Source organism: Aquila chrysaetos, chromosome 2 (assembly GCF_900496995.4).
Source record: "Aquila chrysaetos chrysaetos chromosome 2, bAquChr1.4, whole genome shotgun sequence".
NCBI classification, from domain to species: Eukaryota; Metazoa; Chordata; class Aves; order Accipitriformes; family Accipitridae; genus Aquila; species Aquila chrysaetos.
In genome coordinates, this window is record NC_044005.1 from 20,111,911 (window position 1) to 20,138,167 (window position 26,257).

Below are 26,257 nucleotides of genomic sequence, written 5' to 3' on the forward strand. Positions count from 1 at the left end.
TTTGAACTATGAACTTACAAATGCTGAAGGCAAGAAAAGGACTCCAAGTTCATAAGAACGAATCATCAGTTGGGTGCCATTTTTTTCCAGGGCTCCCCAGGCTGCTTTAGATAGATTGGCACTACAAAGAGAAACAAAGCATTTCAGCGAGGCGTAATTTTCACAGCAGAAAATGCTTAAGTACCACAGCTGTAGCAATGCACTTCTAGCAGGAGAACTTCAATCAGAACAGTCTTTTCAGAAAAAGTGATTTGGGTGTTATTCCTTATTGCTATTTTTACAGCACAGTGGGAGCAGTAGAGACAATATGTAAGAGGGTATTCATACAGCACATGCGGATAATTACACAAGCCTACTTGTGTCATACAGATCTAGAAGACAAATTCAGCCTTTTGAATCTTCTCTCCAGATTTCAGAAAGGAACTTGGTATTTGTAAATAACTTCAATTTGATGACTTAGATCAAAGGCCAGCTCAATTATGACTAGTTACATAATACATTTAGTACAAAGCATTTTTGCAAGTGTTAAACAATCATTTACTCCTAGCATTTTGTTCTTTAATATATTTATGAAAACAAGTATTTATCGAAGAGGTATTTTTGTTTCAATGTGCTATTCAGCACCATGTTGTAGTTAATCCTTCATCAGTATCTTCTATGAAGTACATCAAGTTGTGTTTGGTTTTGACTCCCAATTCTGTTGTCAAAAATACAAAGAGCAAAATACAAAGCTTCAACATTACATTTCAACTGACAGACATACTGGATGCTTTTTGATAGTAGCAAAGGGTACAACAGAAGAAACATGAGAAAAAAAAAGAAAAGCAACCATGAATTTCTGTATTAGGTGGACTCAGCATCACATTTGAATGACTTAAATCCTTTAAAAAAGCACCTTAGTCACTACTACTATTGCAGGCAACAGTATTGAGTAATGGAATTTAAAAAGCCAGAATAAAATGAGGAAAAAAATATTAAAAGTAACTGAGCATTTAAGAGTAAGGATAGAAAGATCATAATCTATAGTACATACGGCTGCACAAAAATTAGTTTTGGCAAAACTGAAACCTATCTGTATTTTTTCATTCACAATAAGACCTTCTCCCTCATGCCAAGAAATTTCTTGCTCCCTCTTTTGGCTTCTTTAAAAACAAACAACAGAAATGCAAACCTAGACTTCAAGCTAGACTGCTGAACAACTCAATCTGACAAAAGGTCAGATTTCAAATACTAGGTATCTACATGTTTTGTAACGATAAGGCAGCATAAGGATAAACTTCAGCTTAACCCATATCTATTTTGTACAAACCAGCACATTCATGTACAGCATGTGTTAAAGAAACTTAACCTAAGGTTTAAAAATACTTATCACTTCAGCTGATGCGGAACCCTGAAATTGGCAGTTACAGCTCAGGCAAGATTTTGGTGTGATTGCCAACAGTTCCTGGCATAATCATTTCAACGTGCAGCCCCAAAAGGGGCAATGCAATGAAGAAACATAAAGTATGACTAAAAATTCCTATCACTACTTATAGCAGTATGAGGATTATGGCAGTAACTCACCTGGGCCTGCAACTGACAAGAACTTTATATATGACTAAGTGAGAGGTGTATGGTTAGTTGTTTACCTTGTAACTAAGAACCATGCAATCTTCTGGAAGTCAGGAGAGGGTCTCATGTACGTCTTAATGTGAGGTATAGCATGACTTCGACCCGAGACTTCTGCTGACCATTTGCTAGAAAAAGAAAAGGAATTATTCTCATATACAGTTTTAGTTTGAGGTCTAAAAAACTCACCATACTACAATGCCATGTTTTGCATAATACCACCCTACACTTGTCACATTTAATACTCATTTCCCCTACAGAAAGGCTGAAAATACTTTAACTGATTTTTTAATCCTGAAATCCAATCTTACTAGTAGTCATAACAGCAGGATTTTTTTTTCCTTTACAAATATAGACAGACAGATATTCTCCTCAGTGTATCAGGATCTCCTAACAAGTTTTTCCATTCCTCTACTCCAGCTAGCACTCAAGAAACTAAGCCCAAACTTCCAGCCAATATTTCTTCTTTGAAAGCTATCAATGGTTATGCCTTTAAGCAAAGGAGCTTGGCACCAAACTAAACCTCACAAAATTCCCCAAGCTTATTACAATGTATTATGCATGAACTAGAGGCAGGGAACAATTGATAGATTGTTGACACTACCCTTCCTCTTCCCTTCTCTGTGCCCCTAAGCCACTAAGAAATTTGAGGGCTTAAGAGAGAAGAGGTCTTATCTATGTGTATATATACAAACTAGTTTAAAACAACAAGCCATTGCTGGGGTAATTCAGCATCAATGTTACAGAACTAAACTGTAAGCAAGCAGTAAGTATATGTACGTAACTGAAGGTATGTAATCATGGTATTTGGAACCACTTTCCACCCACAGCTGTTAGTCCTCACTCAAAATCAGGAAGAAGGCTTCCAAATACACCTTCCTCCACCCAGAGACTTTTCTTTCCTCAGTTTGGAATGTAATAGGCTCTGGTTGTCACAGTCTTGTTTCCCTAGTTTAGCATTCTCTTCTAAAAGGCAAATCAAAAAGAATTGATCAGCTCTGAAATACCTCTTAAGTGAACTGTGTTTGTTTAAAAGCCTAAGAAACCTGAAGTGGAAGGGCTCAATTATTTACTGAAGTTGACTTCCAGGACTAACTTTCACATTAGTTAAGTCAAGAGGCTTTGCAGTTCAGGGATCAAGACCTACTTACTTTAAACAACCCTATCCTCTGGTAAAGGAAAGAAAACTGTTTTTGAGAACTGGTCCTGTATTCCTAAAGGGCAAGAGCTGAAACACTGTATGCATGTTTGAGCAAACTAGACATCTTTATATTTTGATGCAAGCCACACTGAAGTCTGTTTCTGAAGAACAGACTAAGATATGTATGATACAGAAACTTGTGCTCCCCTACAGAACTCTACACTTTCCATACATACAGATTCTAAGTCTATACCATAACTCAACAGCTCTTGTTAATAGCTTTTATCTTACAACTGACAGTTTAGGCAAATGTTATCTTTAAGTTTAGGGCACAAAAATAATTAGGTAACTCTACTGAAATTGTAGAAATGAAGACCAGAAAAAATAGTAGAATTAGGAACTGAACACAGATTTTCTTTAGCTCTATCTTGCTGCCTTACTTGAGGACAAACTTCTCCCCCCACTATTAACTTCAATAATTTTGAGATTAGTATCTCAGTCTACTGCCTTTTTGCCTCCTTATCTTTGACAGATACTGTGTTTTAGCAGGAGCATTACCCCTTCTCTTCCATTTACTAACCACAGTAATCTAACTGCAGTTAGTCTCAATTACAAGTGGTTGAAACTGTTACTCCAGAAAGTTAAAATCAGAAAGGGGAGCATACATTTTGGACACATTTTCTTTAGCAGGACAAAACAAATATGTAAAGACAAAAGGAGGAAAGAAAGTGATTATGTTCTCCAACGAGGTTTCGGGGCAGGGGGGCAGTTGTTGTGTTGTTGGTGTTTTGTTTTTAAATAATTACCTCATTAAAAACTCAGATTCTTTTAGTAAAAGCATTATTAGCAAAGAAGTATTTAAGAAGTGTTTTCTTTTCAACCTAAAAGTCAGCTTATCTTCAGACTGCATAATGGAATGATAAACCAAAAGAACTGGAAGGGGTTTCAGATGAGTACAATATCTCATTTAATCTATTCTTAATACAGCTAAATTTCAATTTCACCATGGAACTTTCCTGGCATATTTTAGGAAAAAAAAAAAAAGCCAAAACAGATTACAAAAAGCCTGAAGTAAAATACAAGAGCAGTTGCTTTGCACAGCAAGGATGAGAGCATATGTCAATATAACAATTTCAGGCTACTTCTAGTCAAATTGACTTAACATGTTTTAAGCTGTAAACTTTTCATCAGAATGCAGCTGGCAGAGCATGTACACAGGACTGATCTCATGTTGCAGTAAACTTCAGGAATATTCAGTCTCACCAGAGATAAATATGGTAAGGTAAATGAAACTAGCTTTGAGAAATTTTATGGAGCAAAACCACAACTTGAAGTAGTTATTTTTCTGACAGTTAGAGGTCATGGTACCATCTAAGCTAAAAGCTCAGGTGTGGGGTGAGGAAAAGGAGTTATGCAAGTAGGTGTTATCAGAATATGAACAGTAAAACATGAAAGCCTTTTTGCTAGTTTTTTATTCTTTTACACCCCTAGGACTAGAACTCCTTATCACTAATACAGCTTAACACTAACTTTAGACCACTAATGCTGACATTTTTACTAGTAACTTGCTACTGCTTCCTCCCTCCCAGTCTTTTGTGGCATTTCAATCAGCAGCTTTTTTCTTTTTAATTACACAGCCTCTAATGTGATGATTAGGTGCATTGAATTAAAGAGGTAATCTACATTCCAACTCTTAAAATGCAACAGCTTTTGCCCCTCCCATCCCTTTATTTTTCCAATAGCTATTTTTGAGTTTCACATAATTTGTTTTTTTTGATAAAGGAGAAGGGGAAAAATGTTCTCTACCATGAATAAGGTATCTTTTGCAATATAGAAAATACTCTGCACTCACTTGCACTGCACTAAAAATGTGAATGCTTACAAGTTGTTGCTTTTATATCTACTTAACTACTTGCAAAATTTCTTAAGTACTTTTTAAACATTTGATAAATATTTGTTTTACTCTGTGATGAATTTTTGAGTTTGAAAAGGAGACTACACTGCAATCACAGTGCATTTAGCTGGAAGACATATAGCAAGTATCAATTGCCACCAATGTCTGATATTTCTGGCACAAATGAGGTAAAGGAGCAGACAGAGGCCCCTTTACAAGTGGAGCTAACAGATGAGGAAGCCAGATAATCCTAACATCCTGAAAATTAATCTGTGCAGACAGTCAGCCCCTAAGCAGAGCCAGGAATAACACATTTTCTACACCACCACCTCTTTCATCATTTAGTTCTTACTTCAAACAGTGAATGGGCTTTCCATCTCAAGATACTGGCAACAAGGCTTGAGCATAATTAAAACAACTCACACCAGTAGTCTCAACCATAAGAGAACAGTAGGTCCTCTCTGTAAATGCTCCATATCTCATCTTTTATGATGTTAGGGGAACAACACTGTAGTTCTTTGAACTGAGAAGAAAGATGTTCTTCAAAACTCGACAGGCCTAGAGAATACATAAAGCTCTAATACAACTACTTTTGTAGACTTGTCAACAACAAGTCAAACTCTTGTCAAACCAACTTCCTCCATTCTTTGAAAATAAAAATTTGACAAGGTAAATGCACAAACATAAGGCATGTGGTATTAAAAGTCAATCAATTAAAATAGGCATTAAAATACAATGTTATGTACTGTTAAAGCTGATCAACTGTTTCAAAAGCAGCAATTAACAGAAATCATTAAGCATTGCAAATCTCTCCTTATCAATTAGTAATACTGAATACTGAAAGGAAAAAACAGCAACCCTACCAGAGAGAAAACTGAACAAATTGCACCATTTACACAGTAGCTAATCAAAACCAAAAGAGTCTAGTAATCATTTGCTACGATCAGAAATCTGAAATCAATATTAAACTTAGTCACCTTATTCTTTTGAGAAAGTACTTTGAGAAATTTGCAAAATTACAATTCAGAGCTGCATTATAGGTTAGTTAAATACACTCAACTGGCAGAAGAGAGAGAGAAAAGCAGCCCACAGACATTATAAAAGTCATATGCCTGGGGCAGAGTTCTACCTCTTTGGGTGAGACTATAGGACACCATTTTCCAACTCCATTAATCTATCCCTACTTGTAAAAAGGAGCTATTCCTTCTCCTTTACTGTAAGTATAAAAGTATTTATCTTCTTTCAACTCCAGTAGGTTCCCTAGTTTCTTGCTGGTTTTGTATTATCTTCCAGTAAAGACAAATTTCTCTAATCCCTCTACTGCCCAAAGCTTTGCATTATGGCTAGTCTTTAAAATAGCTCATCTTATATTTAATCCTATTGAAACAGGACCTACCATTTTCTGTGTGTCTCAGGTTACCACATATAAGCTGCTGTATGTCATCTGCTCTACAGTAACAGCTTACAGGCAGGCTGTCCTCAAGGGCTAGCACCTTCTACTACTACAGGGTAAGAATCTGCATCTGGGTAGTCACTACAGAGCAATTATGCAGGGCCACTCATCATCTGCAACCAATTTGACAGAGGAACTTAAAACAGCCCTTCTGTTGCCAGAGCAGGACCCTAGGATGCCCAATGAGACAGGTATGTGGGTGTTTTCTCATTGAACAGTAATAAAACAATGAATGATCTCATTATCAAGTAACATTCTGTGCACTAAATAAGAGACTACACTAAGAGACTAACCAACAGAAGGTTACATTTTTCTTCCAGTAAGATTCTCATGAGGTATATGCTTATAGAAACTGAATTAAGGTTGCACAAACACCCCCAGTTTTATGGCCTCCTCACTTTTTGAATCATGACTGAACAATCTTGAAGTCTTGAAGGTGTTTGTAGCCTTCTTCCTTTGCTGAATGTGCTCAGAGGGCACACTTCAAAGGCAGGAGACAAAGCCTCATGTCTTTCTGTTCCAGTTCCATTCCTTGGACATTGACCAGTAAGGCTCACAGCAGCAATCATGTTCACTCCAGAATGGAGGATGCTCTCTGCAACTAGCAATTGTGTATATATTCAGAGTGCTGAGAATACAGCTTCACACACTCTTACTTAGATACGGGTAAACTATCTTAGTGGAACAACTTCCACCTGGAAGAGTTAAAAGTTTCTGGTAAAAGGGGGAGCTGTAGTTTCTAAGAAGTTACAAGATTTATGTTTTTTTGTGGGTTTTTTCAATCTGTGCAAAACAACTTTTCCTATTGTTCTCAAAACACGCTTAAGTTTTTAAAGATTCAGCCTGAGGGAGACATCTGGCATGGCATGTGTCAGACTGTTAGAATTTGGCAAAATTAGTAGCACGTGAAAATAGAAGTTCTTAATGGAAAACGTCAGGCACCTTTAACAAAAGATGATATTACCATAAGGGACTGAGAATTTTTGCAGCAGGACTGCTGTACTCAAAAAAACAAACAAAAAAGCCTTCCTAACCCTGTTGTGGTTCAGTTGAAATCCTGTTAATGCCAAGGCACAAGTGGGAAAGTGAAATACAACTGTAAATAAAAAAGGAAAAAAAGAGGAGTAACATTATTCCAGTTTAAAGAAGGAAAGCTTAAATAGCAGTTTACAGAATCCAAAATCTGGTAGTGTCCTCCATTAGCAACAGTATCCCATATCTTTTTTTACCGGTAAATAGCATGTTTTGACTATGTTTTGGAGACAAGACCAGCAGATAAGAAACTTTGATTTTAAGGAGTTTAATAATATCATGCTTCTCACCACTTCCCCTTAATTTGCTTTTAACACTCAAGCATTACAGCATTGTAAGTTTAAACATACAGTCTAAGGAAGAAAGGAAAAAACCCAACACTCAAAGCATTGAGTTCTACTTACTGAAAATAGGAATGCAACCACAGCTGTTTCTGTGCTGTCTGTATACTGTATGGAAGTGAGCCACCAGCTTAAGGGAAAAAAAACACCAAACATGTACATTTATATTTTGAATGACATTTTAAAAGCAGCAAGCATCATGGGGAATAAGCTATCTGTACTATCCTCATGACTTGTTTTCAGAAAATGGTTAAATGTTCCAATAGTATAAAATGATATATAGTTGGTGGTTTTTTTTTTTCATTCTTACAATTTAGTAAGTTACTCAACACTACATAGATTTACACTAGGAAAGAGAAACAGTATACAGGCTATACAATTAAGTCCTCTTAGAAGATAGGTGCTTATGGGTAATTTTTTATGATACCACCTAATATCATCAGATTAGAATCATTACCCATACAAGCTAAAGGGAATAAAACAAGCAGCTTTCAGGAAAAAAAAAACCAACAAACAAAAACACTCCCAAACCACAAAACCAAAAGAAAACAGAAAACCATCAACCAACATTATCAACATTATTTTAAAAAGCAATAACTTCTCTGATGAAATTGTATTTGTATTGATTTGGCCTTTGGCTAATGCATGTTGTGATTTCTTGAAATGGATTTAACAAAGAAGAATCAGCCACGGCATACTGAGTTATGTTAGCATTGCATATCAAAAACATGATGCAAAACCTACTGCATTCAGCCTGTCCTAGAAGACACTACAAGGACCTGTTACAAAAGCTTTACTACTCTCACGAATGCACTAACTGCAGGAGTCCATGGAGATGTTAATTTGCACAAATACAGAGTTACATAATTCACTAAGTTATTTCACAATATGAAAGAAATGACAGTAACAAGTCATTGTGCAGATTGCATCTCTGACTTTCAAGAGTATCAACTTTGCTAAACAGATGCTGTAGACAACCAGATGTATTTCAAAAGACTCTAACTTACTTGTAGGAATGATAGATACCTGTAAACTCACTAGCTGCAGTTTCTACATATGTCCAAAACTGCTCAATTCAGAAGAAAGAGAGAGAGCTGAAAGCATTCTTGCTAGCCCTGTGTTCCAAGTTCCATCAATTGTTAGAAGAGTTCAACAGCTACTCTACTTCATACGACACAGGAGCATAGGTATTTGGCTTGGAACAAGAACACATGTTTATGGATTCAGCAATGCCAAAGAATCATTGAATTGCTGAAGCTGGAAGCACCCTCTGGAGATCATCTAGAATAACTCCTTGCTCAAAGCAGGTTCAAACAGAGCATGTTGCTCAGTACAGTATCCTGTCAGGTTTTGAGTATCTCCAAGAATGGAGACTCCCCAACCTCTCTGAGCAACCTGTTCCATTTAAACATCAGAAAACATTTTTGCTGTAAGGGTACACTGGAATTTCCTGTATCTCAATTTATGTCCATTGCCTCTTGTTCTTTCATTGGTCACCACGCAAAGAATCTGCCTCTACTTTGCATCCTCCTATCAGATATTTATACACATTGATAGGATCTCCCAGGAAAGTTCTCTTCTCCAGGTTGAAGAATTATCCAGCTCTCTCAGCTTCTCCTTGTATGACAGATGCACCAATCCCTTATTCATCTTTGTGGCCTTTTGCTGGACTTGGTTCAGTATCTCCATGTCTGTCTTGTACTGGGAAGCCAACAACTGGACACAGCACTCCAGATGTGGTCTGACCAGTGCTAAATAGAGGGGATGGGTTACCTCCTGACTACGTGTCTACTATGCCCAGTATGCCGTTGGCCTTCTTGCCACAAGGGTGCACTGCTGGCTCACCTTCAGCTTAGTCACCACCAGCACTCCCAGGTCTTTTTCTGCAGAGCTGCTTTCCCACCAGTCAACCCCTAGTGTGTACTGATGCCTCGGGTTGTTCTTGCCCCAGCACAGTACTTTACACTTCCCTCTGTTGAACTGCATGAGGTTCCTGTCAGCCCATTTCTCCAGCCTGTACAGTCCCTCTGAATGGCAGCACAATCACCTGATACATCAACCACTGCTCCTGAGTTTGCATCATTTGCAAACTCACTGAGGGTGTACTCTGCCCCACCATCCAGGTCATTAATGAAGATATTAAATGCATGGCCCCAGTATCAATGCTTGGCACACACCACCACTAGTTGCTGACCTCCAGCTGGCCTTTGTGCCATTGATCACAACCACTGAGGCCTGGCAGTTAAGCCAGTTTCCAATCCGCCTCCCTGTCCACTCATGCAGCCTGTACTTCATCAGGCTGTCTAATGTTACAGGAGACAGTGTCCAAAGTCTTATTAAAGTTAAGATAAACAACATCCAGTGCAGTCCTTTCATTCATTAAGCCAGTCATCTCATTATAGAAGTACATCAGGTTAATTAAGCATAATTTCTCTTTTATAAATCCATGCTGACTACTCCCAACCACCTTGTCCATCATATGTTTGGAAATGGTTTCCAGGATTCTTTGCTCCACCATGTTCCCAGGGATAAAGGTGAGGCTGACAGGCCTATAGTTTCCCAGATCCTCCTTCTTACCCTTCCTGAAGGCAGGTAAGAATTACTTTCTTTCAGTCCTCATCAATCTCTTCCAATTGCCTTGACCTTTTGAAGACTAATCAAAACCAGCCTTGCATTGACATCAGCCAGCTCCCTTAGCATGACAGGTGTAACCCAGGTAAGTCCTTGCTTTTGAGAAACAGAAGCTTCGCTGCATCAGAATACTACAGTACCTCTTGCTCTTTCAGGTTGGCTGGGGCTATGCTTTCTATACAAATATATTGACTTCATGAACACAAACGTGGGAAGACTGAACAGAACAATTGCAGATTACAATATTAAAAAAATTACTAATGAGTAGTAAAACATCTTATTCTCCACTGTATCTGATGTGCAGGATGACACTGCAAAGAAAACACAAGGAGGAGAACTTGGCACACTCAAATCTGAATTTTCTGCCAAAATGAAGTATGACTGGAGTTAGAACAGTGAGCAAGAGCTGTTTTTTCTTATACAGCAACATATGAACATGGCTATACAGACTTAAACGTTATAGGCAAATGCCCACGAAGCTTTTTCTATTCAATCACAATAAGAGAGATGGAGTCAGAGCTCCAGTTAACAGTAATAAAAGGATTCTACTGCCACCTATTCTATCAAGTTCTCAGCAAGAAGACAACTTCAGGTTCACTGAGCATCAACCACTGAAGTGATTTTGCAGGACATTATGACCATAAAAAAACTAATAAATAGGGGTTCATCTGCTTACCAGGATAGCCTTCCAGACTTTGCCTCACATTGTTCACAGTAGGATAAACCTTCATGGAGTGGCGGGGGGGGGGAGAAAAAAGGTAACTTGAACACAGCTCTAAATACACAAGCTGTCAATTTTCGAACAAAAACCACCTTAAAGAAAACTTACAGGGGGCGGGGGGACTACGACACCAAAACATTAAAAGCTTCATTTTTCAGAATGAATAAAATTACACTGCAGCTTAAAACTAGTTGTGTGCCAGTAACAAAGAAAGTCTTTAATATTTTTGCCACTCTTGCAGAGCCTACCAAAATTAGCTAGCAAGACTCAAACAATCCTTCTTCAACCACTTCCATGGTGGTCAAAGTAAGCTCTTAACATTATTTATGAGATTTTTAGACTCATATCTCAAATATGAGTATACAGGGGCAATTAGCACATGCTAAGGGCATAGTTTGACAACATTTGCTCCTTGATTTAACAAGCTCCTGCCACAAACTTGTTTCTGCCCTTCCCCTTATTTGGTTATTAGTACAATTAACCAGGTTAGAAAATAATTTGGTTTAGGTATTAATCACTCAAGGTTCAGTTACATCTCAGTAGCAGAAACAGTTCTATCTACAAAACTCAATGGAAGACAAGCTATAGAATGAGTATATAATTTTGATTAGATTATATATACACTCTAGTGTCATGCAGATGGAAATTATAGTACATTTTTATAGTGTACCATACACAAGTGTCACTAAGGAGGATCCTTATGATTTCAGGACAAAAACTACATTAATGTCCTCCAAAAGTTAAAAGCAAGTCAGTGACTAAGATTTAAACAACAAATGAATAAATGTTAAATAAAGGCGGCTAGCATCTAAAAGGCATACCAAATGAATTGGAACATCACATTTAAGGAGAGTTGTCACACTGCTGCCTGCAGCCACCAGGCTCTCCTGGAACTCCGAGCACAGCCATTTGGACCCATCAGCTCCCATTGAACCAATGCTTGAGAACTGCCCAACAACAGGCCAGGACTCCTGTGCTGGTATTGACGAAGCATGCTCTTTCAAAAGCTAGTGAGGGAAATTGAAACAGTTAGACTTCCACAGGTAAAGAATACCTTAATTAGTGGTTTGATATTGCTTCTGATATAATAAATCCTCTGTAACTCACTTCTGACAACAAAAGAGATTAACATTCATACTATCTATTTAACTTTGCAATAAAAAAGGTCATCAGGCTCTCCAAATAAACCCACTGCTCCTTCAAGAGAAGATCAAACATCACAAGTTTTATCCAAAAGCACAGAAGCCAACCATTAAATAATGGGTAAAAAGAATGCTAGCAGCTCTTCCTAAAAACATGAAACATTAGCTTCAGAAGTCACAATAAATTAAACAACGAAATCTTTTTATATTTGGTGGTTGTTGGCCATAAAATTCCTCTCATATCCTAAAGCCCCAGCTACAATAGAAGCCTACAATAAGAAGGGAAAAAAAAGAACAATTGAAGAGAAAATTGAAATAATCCTTTTAGAGGAGTTCTTTAGCTGTGAATGGAATTTAAAGTCACATTAAAAACAGATGGATACAGACACATATTAAATTATATGTAGTGGCTAGCTTCTTCCACCTCTAGAGAGGACACAACTAAATGGCTTCCATCAGTGTAGTGTCACCAGGTCTATCTGCATTGTCACTAGAAAAATCAAATCTTTTTAATCACAGAAACATTTGCCACAAGACCATCTTTATCCTTTACAGGCTTTGTCTGGTTTATGTTGTTTTCATTCAGTGTCTTACTAGGCAAAAACACATGCAGACAACACATATCAGAAAAGGCAAGCTCTTTATGAGCAAGGGGAGGTCTAAAAGAGTAACCTTGTGTTGAAAACCAATGTGATAAAAAGACATTTTGTATGTCACTGAAGTTTGCCATGAACAGCATTAGAATTCCATGTAAAATTCACACCAGAATTTGAAATAATGCCACTTCAGCAGGAGGTGCAGGTTGAAAATTCCCCAATTATGAGAGGCATTTAACAGATGACATAAAATACCCTACCTGCTTCTAAATAAATACTGAAAAAGAAGGGGCCTATGAACTTGAGACATGTAATCTTGTACGAAGATTTACCATTATGGCTTATATAAATAATGTGAGGGGGTGGGGATAAAAAAAAAATCCTTGTTCCTAATTATTCAGTTCATTAATAATAATAATAAAAAAAATCAAGACCTTAGAAACATAATAGAACAAAACTAAAAACCTGACTGAATTGATGACATCAGCTATGTGCAAACTGATTTTTAATTTGATGGGTTTTTGCCAGGTCATTAGGGAAAGAGAAACTGTAATAGCCCTTAACATTTAAGTAAATAAAATAAGCCTGATCCCTATGTGTAGGCAAGTCTGTATCAACTCATCTTTCCTCTGCGGGTGCCTTTGAAAAAGGCTATATTTGGTTCCCAGTCACAGAAAACTGGATTTTGGTAGTGTCACACTGGTTAGAAACACCAACAGCAGATAGGAAGTCATTTGAGTAATGGTGACTCCTCAGATATCTGTAAGCACATGACAACTCAGACCACAAGCTGACCGGGGTAATAATGCCCAGGAATATTATGTGCACAGTCTACACTGTCATAAATTCCAAGCTTATGTTATTGCTAACTTAAACTGTAACAATGTATTAAAAGAGTGCTGATCATAGCTAGAAAAATTGAAAGCAACTAAAGAACAGTCTCCAAAATTATATTTACATTTAAAAGCATATTAACAAAAAAGGTTACAGTTTGAGTACCTTTCTGAGCCTAAGATGACCCCACTTTTCTTTATCACTACCTTGATATCGTCCAGGGGTAGAACCAAGCAGATACACTCTACAGAAACAAAAAACCACCAAGTTATTTGCAGCTATGGGGTGTTTTGGTTTGTAAAGCATTAAGGTATTTAAGTAAAACCTATCAGCAAGGTTGAACATAGAAGTGCAACCAGAAATATTTAATCTTCCATACTTAAGATTTACAATACAATGAAAAGTGGATTTTCAGCTGTATAATTTATTACTAGCATCCTATATGCTGTCATGCAGCACGAGGCTGTTCTACAGCCGAGACAAGAACTGCATCTATTTCTGTGTACAGAAATGCAGAAGGCAGATTATGTTAGCAATAAACGCAAATAGTTTTTGTTTGACACAGAACTGGACATGTAATTTTGAGTAAAGCCCATCTATTGCTACATTCAAATCAGCAGATTCAGGTATGAGATTTCATTTGGGCACCTAATAGTTCAGATGCAAAGTACAGCTTTTTCAACTGTCTTCCTAATAATGGTTTAGTAGCCTGTTTGACTTTGCCCTGAAAACAGAAGACACCTACTCAGAGTCACAACAAACAGAAGTTCTAAGAAGCTGTTCCTTACTGCATCTCATGCCTAGCTTTATTTATGAATCTCCTACATATTTTACATGGCAAGGAACCGATCCTTATCCTAACAAGTGACTCTTCCCTAACCCATGCATAAACTCACATCAGCTAGGGCTCAGCCAACCTGTCCAAGCTCATGCAGATGACCAAGCAACTAACAACAGTAGCTCAGGCTGTTAGTTCACCTGATTATAAAGGTACATACTTTTTTTTTTTACCCCCTCTAATCTTGTAAGACTCCATGTAAAGAAAAAAAGCACATTTTTTATGTATTAAGCTAGACAATGCTTCAGTCTATTTCCACCACAGTTTATGACCTTTTTCAGCTTTTTTTTTTTCCAACAAATTTTTGCCAGCTTATAAAACTGCTATTAAGCAGCCAAGGAGATTTACACTTTCTGAAGTATTTCAGTGGAAATGCAGGATGTATTTTTTAGAAGTAAATTAAGCATCCTGAATTACGTTAAGTAATATCAACAACGTGATATTAGAGAAGCCTGTTTCAAGACAAAGTATATTATTAACATAACACTGCCTACCAGACACAATCCATGCCTATTAACAGGCAAAATTCTATATATATGTATATGGATTGAACTTCGCCTTATAAATACAGAAGGCTATTCTTAATAAAATCCCCATTATAACAACCTTTGCTTACATGATCCCTCTTACATGACAAACCCAAACAACATTTTTTAACTGGTAATTTTATTGGAGCAAATATTTAAGCCAGACTAACTTAAATGAAATTCTGAGTCCCTATTACTTACAGCTACCTTCTATCAAGTTACTGCTGATGCCTGTTTTTTCATTCCTTTAAAATGTATGTTCATAAAACTAAAAGTTGGTCAATTAAACATAATCTACAGAAGATAGATTTAAAAAACTGGCTAAAGTTAGACCCAAGTTTGAACACTTAAGTCTGAAACAATGTAAGCTTAAAAAACAAACTCATGGTCTAATAGATCCTAACAGAGGTGTTTAATTTTTTTGGAAAAAAACATGCAAGTTACTACAAACACAACATAACATATACCTTGTCTCTGATAAATCATGTTCTTGAATCAGATCTATCCATTCCTTGAGCGTAGGAGAATTGTAAGCCAACAAGTAACTTATTAGGTCAGATTTAAAATTAGTTTCAGATTCACCAGCAGAACCAGTTGTTCCCCGAGGTAGCCTTGGATATAAAGGGCTTAGCCATATCCTAAAAACAAAGCCACAAAAACAAGGACACCACACATTAACACGTGGTTTTAGTAAGTGATTAAAGCACATCTGAAGGTCCTAAATGACTACTAGACAGATTTATTGTGATACTAACTATAAAGCAACTTGCCTTTATTTTACAATTACAGAATCAAGTCTTACACTCAATATCATAAAAGTAATACTGCCAAATGAAAACAATCTCAGCACATTTATCTGTCCATACATTTACAGCTTTCACCACTGTTAAACAGGCCAGGCTCAAACTTACCAACCAGCAATCCTTTTGTCAAGATTTTCTGTATGAATAGAACACCGCAATGCATTCTGCTAAGCTACTGGTTTGTGTAATGATACAGAAAAACACTAATTAGAGTGTCCGAAAGTTCTGCATAGTTTGAAGAGTAGCCCACAACAGTAACTTGCCTCCCAAGAACTTCCATCAGAATAAAATAGGGTGGGCATTATGCAGGGAAAACATCTAGCATTTCTTTCCAGTCACACATTATTGTAGCCATGGAAACCAAAGGTTCTGCATTATCAACTTTACAACATGTTGATACTATCCTTTGTAATTCATAAGCCTATAAAACAGAGAAGCCAGTGAACCATCATATTGGTAATACTGCATATTATTGCAGTGTGCAAAAGCTAAAAATAAAAATGTTTTTCATGTTTGACAAGTAGAGCAACTTGTTAAGCATCCCAAATAGATATTTTCATGCCTTCTTGGCTTTCTGAAAAGCTAACTGCCAAAAGATACTAAAACCATCCCCGAGGAAAAGATTTAAAGACAAAAAAATCGGTGGCTATACTTTTGCCACTCAAAAACCCTTATGAGAGCTTGCCTCAGACAAGTGAAAAGCCTCAAAACCTTGCCATATTTAATGGCAGCAAAATGGATGTCAAAGTGACAGTAACTTCTGAAAAACATTTTCAATTAGTTTGATGAAGAAATCTTATACCTTGAGTTACTGTGGAGATAACTAAAAAATGCACCCATAAAAATAGCCAAGAAAACAAGATGTTGAGGGGCCTTATATTAATATGTCACTTAGTCCTATTTTTTGTGCTCTAAACAAAACTATGTCCCAAGCTGGCCATTAAGTTTAGAAACTTCTACCAAAAAAACCCAAGAAAATTCTTTCCAAGGAAAGGATACTGGGTCATTTACTGTAATAAGGAACCAATGGTGCCCAGCATTTATCAGGTTACATTCTAGATACAGTCACAGCAGAAGCAGAACATTTGCACATTTGCATTATTCTTGCAGTATTAAGATAACTTTTAAATAGCTGCTTCAGATTTGCATGAAGAGTACTTTATAGCTAGGTAGTTTTTTCATAAAGTGACAGCATGGCATAATAAAAGACCTTAAATCAGTCAGACCAAATTTAAGGTAACAGCCAGCTCAGGAAAATTTTGTTCACAGTAGAAAGCAAGTAGAGTTCAGGCTTAGACAGCTACCACCATTCTAGGGTTGATTTTTTGGTTTTTTTTGCAGGATAGCTTTATCTTAGGAGTGTAAGACTTGTAGCACTGGATCATCTGACCTAGTATCCTGTCTCCAGCAGTACGGAAAGTATTAAAATAAACATACACCTGCTAGAGATTGTTGCTTACCCCTGAGTTTTCTGGTGCCAATCTTCAGCAATAAGATTGGATGTATGTATCACAACTCGAAGACCTTCTTCATATAACAGCAACATCATTTTCCTTTAAAAAAAGATATAGAACACTTCATCTATTTTAAGTACACTGAGAGTATGAGATAAATTACCAATTCATTAAAATGCTCCAAGATAATTATTTTCAAAAGATTTGTTCTGCATAGTGTAACCACTTAGACTCAATCCATGTGCATGCCAAACTCGCATGACAGTCATTTAGACTATCCCCATATATTTTGTCAGCAGCATCATACAATATATTCCAGAGTATAGTCTAACATCTCATGCAACTGGTTTCCAAAAGCAAAAATGAATACTTGTGGAATGCTTTCTATATTTGCTTTGTTCTTCAGATAAACTTATTCCTTGCAGATAGCTAAAAAAAAGAATTAAGGAACACTAGAAGGCCTTTGCTTATAGCTGAATTTATTAAAACATAGTTCTTTTCTCTTAAACTGACAACTTTTAAAGTAAAAGAAGGTATGTAGGCAACTATCCATTGGGATGGCAAAAGCTATTATCTACCATAAATCTAAACTCAAGCTACAGCAGAAAGGAGTTTTAAAACTAGTAACCGAGTTAAAAATAAATGTCTGTATTTTTTGTAACATAAAGGCTCAAATTTTCATATACAAGTTTTCAATAGTTGTGTAAAGACAGCATATCCATATGTCCCTGAAGGATGATATAGCTTCCACAGAAACCAGTGCTCAAGAATAAAAGCTGTAAGGAAAAACACACTTATTTTCATTGCTGTCCCATGGCAAGATAATGCTATGCAAATCACATCAGGCTCAAATTTAGACAATTATTTATTCAGTAATTTCTGCTTTTAATGTTAAAGTACCTGCACATGTTCTCCTGTGCTTACTGCATAGTTTATGCAATATGCAAGACCCCCTAACTATAGAATAGTTCGCCACATCTGTGCTATGCCTTGATCTAAGCACAAATTGAGTTGAAAGTAAAATAAGTATTTTACAGCAAAATAAAGTGCAAGATTAAGGTATGTAAAAGTGGTAACTGACCAAAACACCACTACCTCAAAAAAAAAAAAATCACTGACATGTAATTTAAGTTTTATATCATACAACAGGAATGACATGAATTTAAGTCTTTATATTTGATGGGCTGAAATCTGTTAAGTTTCCCTTGGAACAAAATTGTTTCATTACCTACCAAGATCCAATTTACTGGTCTGCTACCCACTCGTTGTGTTCCATCTGCAGTGGAACATGCATTCAGAAATACACTACCCAGAACAACCCTTTAAAATATAGGGTTAAAAGAACCGCAGCATTTAAGATCACTATCACTTATTTGTCCCAAAGTGTGGTGGAAGAAAAAAAATTAAAGTTGAGCATACAGAGAATGACAGCTGCTGCTTAAACTGCTTAAGTAAAATAAGCTAAAGCTTTAAAAATGATCAATTTGAAAAACAACCTCAATTCCTCTATGTCCCTCACTAAACCTGAGAGAAAAGTAAGACCCATTTTTTAAATGCTGATTTCTTTCCTTTATTTGCATATTCTTCTCCAAAAAGACAAGGAAGAGGTCAGTATGCTTTCTACCAGAAAGACAGATGCACCTTAAATGGGCATTTCAGATCAAGGTTTTAACGTAATGTCATGTTTTATAAAACAAATCATACAAAAGGACTAATTGATTAAAAAATACTGCAGTGCCTTGAAACCAAAGATCTTGGCTACAAGACAAAATTGAATCCATTCTTATCTGTAGCTTGCAATCTACAATATTCCCTTTGTAATACTTCTATAACATCAAATTAAAGTTTCTTCTTTGAAAAGACCCCCAAATTCAGTAATTATTTCCAGATGTTCCACGACAGCTGCAAAAGCTGAGCAGCAAATCAGTGTTGTGTCCGACCTGCCAACAAAAGTCTCCATTATAGTTTAGGTTTTAAGGCATGAGTTAAGAGCCAGGACCTGCAGTTCACTGACTTCAATTGTCTAACTTGCACAACTTATATCTACCTAATAGCAGATTTGTTTCATTAAACTAGAACAATCCTATAATCTATAAATACAAAATAATTAACGACATTTTTCTTTTAAGACTCATCAATTTCTACGAAACCCAGTTTTATGGCTTCAAAATAACTTGCAGATAAATTAAACATACACCTAGAACATGAAACATACTACTTTTAAATCTCATCAATATACATTAGGCCTTCAGAATTATGTTTTCACAAACAGTAATAACCTATCTTCCTATCCTATAAATACTTCAAGACACTAGTTAGTAGTCCAATCATGGTAACTGCATGTACCAACGCTGTGGTCATCTTTAGAAGTGGAGCTTTCTGCTTCAGAGCTGTTACTTACGTATGGTGAGTTCCAAATGCAATATCCAGTTTAGCCTACAAAATTAAAAAGTTGATCATTAAAAATTCCTATTGTGCATTCCTATATGCAAGAATGTTAAAGGAGAAGTGCTTCATTTTGTTTTATTTCACTGCTCTCTAGTGGACAGAACACAAAATACATTATTTTTCCCCTCAACATCTTTAAATGTACTCCCTAATTTCCAGAAGTTAGTCTTTAAATGGCAATGCAACTGTTTGCTGGAACTGCTCCAGCAGAATATCTGGTCTCATACCAGCAGTATTTTCAGAAACAGTCAGCTTTGCAGAAAAGGACCTAAGGTTCCTGCTGGTCACCAAGTCGAACAGGAGCCAATAATGTGCCCTTGCAGCAAAGATGACTTAACAGTGTCCTGGGCTGCATTAGGAGGAATCTTGACAGCAGTTCAAGGGAGGTGATCCTTCCCCTCTACTCAACTTTGGTGAGGCCACACCTGCAGTACTGGGTCCATTTCTAGGCTCCCCAGTACAGGAGAGACATGGACATACTGCAGAGTCCAATAAAGGACCATGAAGACAATTAAGGGACTGGAGCATGTCTCCTATGAGGAGAGGCTAGGAGAGCTAGGGCTGTTTAATCTGGAGAAGAGAAGGCTCAGATGGGATCTGATCAGTGTGTATACATACCTAAATAACAGGTACAAAGAAGATGGAGCCAGCCTCTTCTCAGTGGTGCTCAGTGACAGGACCAGAGGCAGTGGGCACAAATTGAAACACAGGAGGTTCCCTCTAAACATCAGGAAACACTTTTTTACTGTGAGGGTGACTGAGTACTGGCATGGGTTGCCCACGGAGCTTATGGAGCCTACATCCTTGTAGGTATTTAAAACCTATCTGGACGCTGTCCTGGACAACTGGCTCTAAGTCACCCTGCTCGAGCAGGAGAGTTGGATCAGATGACCTCTAGAGGTCCCTTCCAACCTCAACCACTCTGTGATGCTGAAGCATATGACAACTGTTAAAAGCAGTTTAATGGCTAACATTGCAAAGAAAAGACAGAAGCCAGACAGAAATGCTTTTTTATCAGTGTTTTGCTTTTACTAAAGAGTATTTGCAGCACAATTTCTAGAGAGAGAATGAAACATGAGTTACAGGTGTTAAGAAGATACTTCACCCAATGATGGCTCCAACATTGTGCCTAGTTAATACGGGCGTGGAGGAGAAGATGAAATGTCAATATTTTCATTTTGGGGTACTACCATAATGGAATGCATGTAGACTACCAGAAGAATCCAGAGCAGTATACTCAAATAGGAAAACCATCACAAACACACATTTTCACCTGCTACTTACTATTAATTACACTGACAAGTTTATCATATAGAACATACTACATTTAAATTCTTGTTGTATGTGAAAAGGAAACATTATATGTGAACCCATGAATTTATTGTTAGCATATTTGAAACCTTAAAATTGTTGCTACTCCACAACTTAGTGCAAACACCTGATTAGTATAGCACACAGCAGCCCAGAAATCCTGGCCTTGAGAACTCACTATGTCTGGCATCAATACAGCAATCTCTAGGAAGCTCACGGTTACCAGACTGCCTGAGAAGGAAGAAAATTCCAAGCTCATCCTCCTCCAATAAAGAGTAAGATATCCCCATGACCAATAATATATTCCACCCAGCAAAATCATGAAACACTGGCAAGTTGCCATAACCACATCCCTCCCCTAGCTGAAGCCAGTAACTTTACAACTCAGGGACAGCAAAAGAGTGAGCATAACATCAGAGAGAAAGTGGCATGTGCCAGGAAGTGCGCTCACAGCAGTTTTAATGGTATTATGGAGACTACTCGTAACAGCCTTTTCTTGTGTAAAACATATTTGGAAAAATAATAATTCTGTGATGAGACTTAAGATTACAGTGACACTAGGACTAAGTTCTGCACTTTACACAAAAAGTGCTTCATTTTCAGCCATTGCAAGAATTTGAGTGTAACATGCTAGTGGAGAAGGCGTGCAGCTCTTCTGTGAGACCCATGACATTTTTGTGGGCAGCATTCTGTGCAAACCTTTTGTGGGTGACAGGCTACCATAACCACAGAAGACCAGGGACATAGTTACCATGTTCCTAAGGTCCTAGTAAGTATACTCCTTAAAGCATAACAATAAATTCCTGACTTCCCATACAAGGTATGTCTCTTCATCCATAACAAGATTTTGAGTGCAACAGATAGCTTAATTTCAGCCAAAGGATGATACAAATGTTAGTTACCTGACAAAAGCTAATGTTCTCGTAAGGGCGCGCTTGTGCAAGCAGTTCAGCTTTGGATTCTCTCTTTTCACCATGAACTATCAACAATGGCTTCTTCCTTAAATAAAAGGAGATTACTATTAAAACATCAAATGAACTAGTAGTCTAAACCACTCCTTCATGTAGCTATGACTTCTGGCCCCTAAATCTGATAGCCCAGAAGGAAGATGGCACTAAAGTCTATATGCCTTATTAACTATCTCAAAATAGTAGTAACTACAATAGGACCTCTAAGAGAAAGACACTAGAAAACTTTAATAAAAAAAAAAAGGGAAAACAAGAAGCATAGAGTAAATCAGACACCAAAATAGAAACTAATAATACAAGATCTTGTAAGGAACTCTTGTCTATATAGCTGGAAACAGACAAATAAAAGCTCTCAGAAGTATTGATATACACAGTGTGTATCTAAGACAATTTAATCATTGTTACCTTACAGAGAAGATGGGAAGAATGAGAGGGAAAAGGAGAGGGCTAGGTCTATCCTGGCAGGAGTTCCACATTCACTTCCTAATACTCTGTTCTACTGCATTTCCAGTAAAATGCAAAAAAAGGAGAGAAAATTGTACATCGTACACTCACTTCATTTGCAGTAGGTTGCAATTATCAGAAAGGAATTTCAAGCAAATGTAAGAACTGCTTCCATGACAATATCCAGCCACGCCAACCATATCATATCCATGACATACCATCTTGGATCATTTTTGCATAGTTTTCTTGTGCCCTTCCTATATTCACCCTTTCTCTTCCATTACCTTGCTCTTGGCTCAGTACACTGTATGGCAAAAAAGCTTCTTGTTCTGTCTTTACAGGTCATCTACTGCATTGTCATCATGGCCCACAATGGGACCTCTGAAGTGTTAATTAATAAAAATCAGAAACCAGCCATACTGAACTCTGTACATTTAACAGTCTTGAAAAGAGGCAAGAAATCAATAGAGAGCTACAAGTCTAGAATAAGCGTACAACGAAAACCAGGAGTCTACACAGACACAACTGGTAACAGTAATTTGCAACTTATAACAGGAACTTGCACAAACAGAAGGATTTGGAAACTGTGTCATTTCAACTTTGTAAAATACTCATACCTGAATTCCTGTGGATACTGTCTTACAAGCCATCCCACATCTATACAGTAGTTAAACTTGTACATAACAAAAGAAAAACAGACTCATTAAAAAAAAAAATCAGAGTTTGTCAGAACAATTAACTACAGCAAAAAAGCTTCCTGCGTAGTCATTACTCAATACCAGTTATATCGTACACAGCATCTTTCAAAAACAGGTGTAGTTTTTGAATTTCACACTTTATTTCATGTCTCAACAATTCAGGAATGAATTTAATTTATTTAAAAGCATGTTATTAGTCTTCATAAAATGTAACATGCGGAAAAAAAGAATCACATACGCGTAATGCAAAAGCTTTGATTCAAGAACCATCTCTTTGCCATGTGCTTATACCACAGATGATAGCAAAAGCTTCTTTGCAATAACAAAAATATCATTCCTAGATTGCAAAGCTTTTTTCTTTAAAAAAAATCATTTACATGCACATCAATACACATTTTTCAGTTGCACATTCCCCAAAAACACAAGAGAAAGCAGTCTTATAGTTACCTGAATTCTAAGCAGAACATGGTATGATTTTTATATTTCAATAAATTGTTGTACTGTTGAAAACATTTAGAGTTCCCTCTGTATTTTAACAGTTCCCTGCTAATATCAGCTACATGGCACAGACATGGATTATCAAGTTTAAGGTTAATAGAGTGAAATAAGCAAGTGAAATCAATTTGGCAAACAAGAAACTCACCTGGGCAGAAGATACAAGAGTCCCAAAAAGAGGAGACAAAATATCTATTAAAAACATTAAAGCATAATTGAGTAAAAAAAGGTTCAGGTAAACATTTCGCATCTTGAACAGTTTGATAACTACCACAAGTGCCAGATTGTTCACAGACTTGGGGAAACAGAGACATTCACAATTAAGTTTACTGTTCTGAACATTCAAGCCACCGATTCTCCTGTGAAATGCTTATGGTCTTATATTTATAAAAAGCATGAAACCTCTCAAAGTAGAAAACAAGTTTTAAACACTCATTAGGAGGAAGACCAAGATGATATGGAGAAAGAGACAAACTACTCTCTACACTATAGTGAGGGCTTGAAGAACTGTGGCAGCGTGGAAGCAATAAGGGCATAGTTAATGCTTAAAGACTTATCTACTGGAGACTGACTGTAGGATGTGTGTATCCTTAGTTCATTCATGGTAACACAGATAACTAATCTGACTGAGGATGTATAACCTTAATAACTGAAGCACAGCAGCAACTCAAAAACATCCTACAAATACCTTCTAGGATAGACAAAATATTTCATGCCCCATCTCTACAGAAATCTGGTTTTCCAAGTTAAACAAAAAAAACTCAGCCCCTCCACCAGCTCAACTAATCACCTAGCAGGACAACTAGTCCTAAGAGAGGGCACGCCAAAAGCCACAGTGAATTCACAAAGCAGATAAAGACATACAGTAGTAAAGCAATTGAGATCTGACACCAGGCTGCCATCAACAATCAACACTCACATGGAGCACATGAAGTTGAGGAAAAGCTACAACCTGATTGTACGGGTCTTCAGTCACTTGTTCTCCTTCAAAGAACTACAAAATTTTTCAGCATTTTACTGTATTTCTGTACATAAACCTTGTATTAATGCTTGTTTCTGATTCTGTCTTGCGATGTATGAGATTTCATTTCTGAATGAGGGGATTTTTACAGGTGCACAAAGCTGTTCCCCCTTACATCAAACTACTACACAGCATTCCTGAAGCATCAGTATTGTACACTGAATACTTCACTCCATCTTGACTTATGCTCACTTCTAATTGAACTGAAATGGGGCCATGAATCCTAGCCACAGAGCTTCAGAAGTACTATCTTGTATTGCATCAAGTAATAGTGAATTACTAGGTCCAAACCACTCAGCAGCATGAAGACAAGTGCAAACAACTACTCAGGGAGAATGGTTAGGCACACAAGAAAAGCATCCCTTTAAGAGCCATGAAGGCAAGTGGTTTTCCCCAGATTAACTCAAGAGAAAGCAGCAATAAGAAGCACCATATGAATTGCCTTGACTCAATGCACATTAGATTTGTGCAGCGTAACTCACAAGTTACAACTGAATCAGTATCAGCAAATTAATGCTTTATACACTATATTTCCAAAAGACAAAGGCTAAGGTAACAGAACCAATTCCTACAACTTGCACATTCAGAATATGAAGCCAAAGCTACACCAAGGAATATATGCATTTAAAAATACCCCACAAACTAAAAATAAGCATTGCCTTGCAAACAAGTCTCCCAAAAGCCCACTTCTGTAGAAGCCACTTGTTCACCTTTTATGTGCAGGGCTCCAGAATTATAGCTCTGTTCAATTCCTCTGACTTTAGTGAGAAAAAACCTAAAAGGGTTCTCTCCATTCAACAAATCCCAGGTATCTTGGGCTTCACTGGGTGTTTCGCTATACTCCTCTGCTTTCTGATTCTCTGAGAGTTCAACACCTTTGCAAAGATTCAGAAGATATTCTTTGGGTGCATCACATTTTTCTTCTTTCACTGTTTCTTTGTGGGCATGCTTTCCCTGATCTTCAGGCTCTTCATCACTACTAGAAAGACACCAGCCTAAGCCTTCTTGGCTAGTTCTCTGTTTTCCTGCTGGAGGTATTTCTGTAGAAAAACTTTTATCACTGAGCTTCAGGGGAGAAGCTTTTCTCTTGTGAGCAGCTTTCCTAGCTTCAGAGCATGGATATTGTGGCCCACTTTTTCTGCCACATGCAGCATCCAATAGTGAAGATGTAGATGGTTTTTCACTGTCAGAATTTTCCTCAGTACTTTCATCACTGCTAGATACTGTCCATTTTCCGTGTGCACCTTCCTGAAGCATGTTCCTAGGGATTAAAAAACAAAACACCAAACAAAAATTGTGCATTTTTGCTATGGAAAAGTCTGCTTCCCTTCCTCGTTTCCATTTGCTTACTACTAGGGAACTTTGCCTTTTCCACTTAGCAGAATCTCCATAAAACTTCTGACTCGGGAAAATTTCAGTGTACAAGGCTTATGCGTTCCTGTGCCCAGGAAACAAAGAAACACGTGCAGCGGGAGCAGCCATCAAGCGGGAAGCAGCTAACGTGGAAATCAGGCTAGCATAGGGGCACGGACAGGAAAGCACTTCAAAATTCAAAAGAGTAATTTGCATCACGCAGGTATTTCTCCTACCGACCCTGACGCTTCGGGGTCCAGCGCGCTCTGCTGAGGAGACGCGGGAGCAGGGAGCCGAGTCGCGGCCGCCCCTTCCGGCTGCCTCTGCGGAACCACAGCCTGGGACCGCCGCCCCCCACGGGGCCCTCAGCCGCGCCTCTCCCCTAAGCCGAGGGCGGCAGAAGCCCGGGCACCGCCGCCCCGACCGCCGACGGCCCTGAGGACGCGACCGCTGTTCCCGCCGGCTTCGGCGCCGCCCCGCGAGGAAGACAGAGCCTGCGGCCGG

The 26,257-nt window shown here is 37.7% G+C and overlaps 1 protein-coding gene across 3 annotated transcripts in view; it reads right to left on the bottom strand.

The window, feature by feature from the left end:
• Positions 1-26,257, bottom strand: part of TDP1 (tyrosyl-DNA phosphodiesterase 1) — a 51,247-nt gene that overhangs the window by 24,711 nt on the left and 279 nt on the right. The window contains exons 1-14 of one of the 3 annotated variants that reach the window (XM_030040454.2): positions 25,994-26,108; positions 25,111-25,661; positions 23,528-23,571; positions 22,804-22,859; positions 21,677-21,773; positions 19,417-19,451; positions 17,022-17,114; positions 15,226-15,396; positions 13,559-13,637; positions 11,643-11,828; positions 10,777-10,825; positions 7,533-7,599; positions 1,629-1,736; positions 19-121 (exon numbers count right to left, since the gene is read on the bottom strand). In XM_030040454.2, coding sequence (XP_029896314.1) covers positions 19-121; positions 1,629-1,736; positions 7,533-7,599; positions 10,777-10,825; positions 11,643-11,828; positions 13,559-13,637; positions 15,226-15,396; positions 17,022-17,114; positions 19,417-19,451; positions 21,677-21,773; positions 22,804-22,859; positions 23,528-23,571; positions 25,111-25,657 — 1,635 coding nt within the window. In that variant the 5' untranslated portion in view covers positions 25,658-25,661; positions 25,994-26,108. Of the gene's footprint in view, positions 1-18; positions 122-1,628; positions 1,737-7,532; positions 7,600-10,776; positions 10,826-11,642; positions 11,829-13,558; positions 13,638-15,225; positions 15,397-17,021; positions 17,115-19,416; positions 19,452-21,676; positions 21,774-22,803; positions 22,860-23,527; positions 23,572-25,110; positions 25,662-25,989; positions 26,109-26,257 lie in introns of those variants that run through there. The other 2 variants (XM_030040450.2, XM_030040443.2) reach the window with 2 other exon arrangements.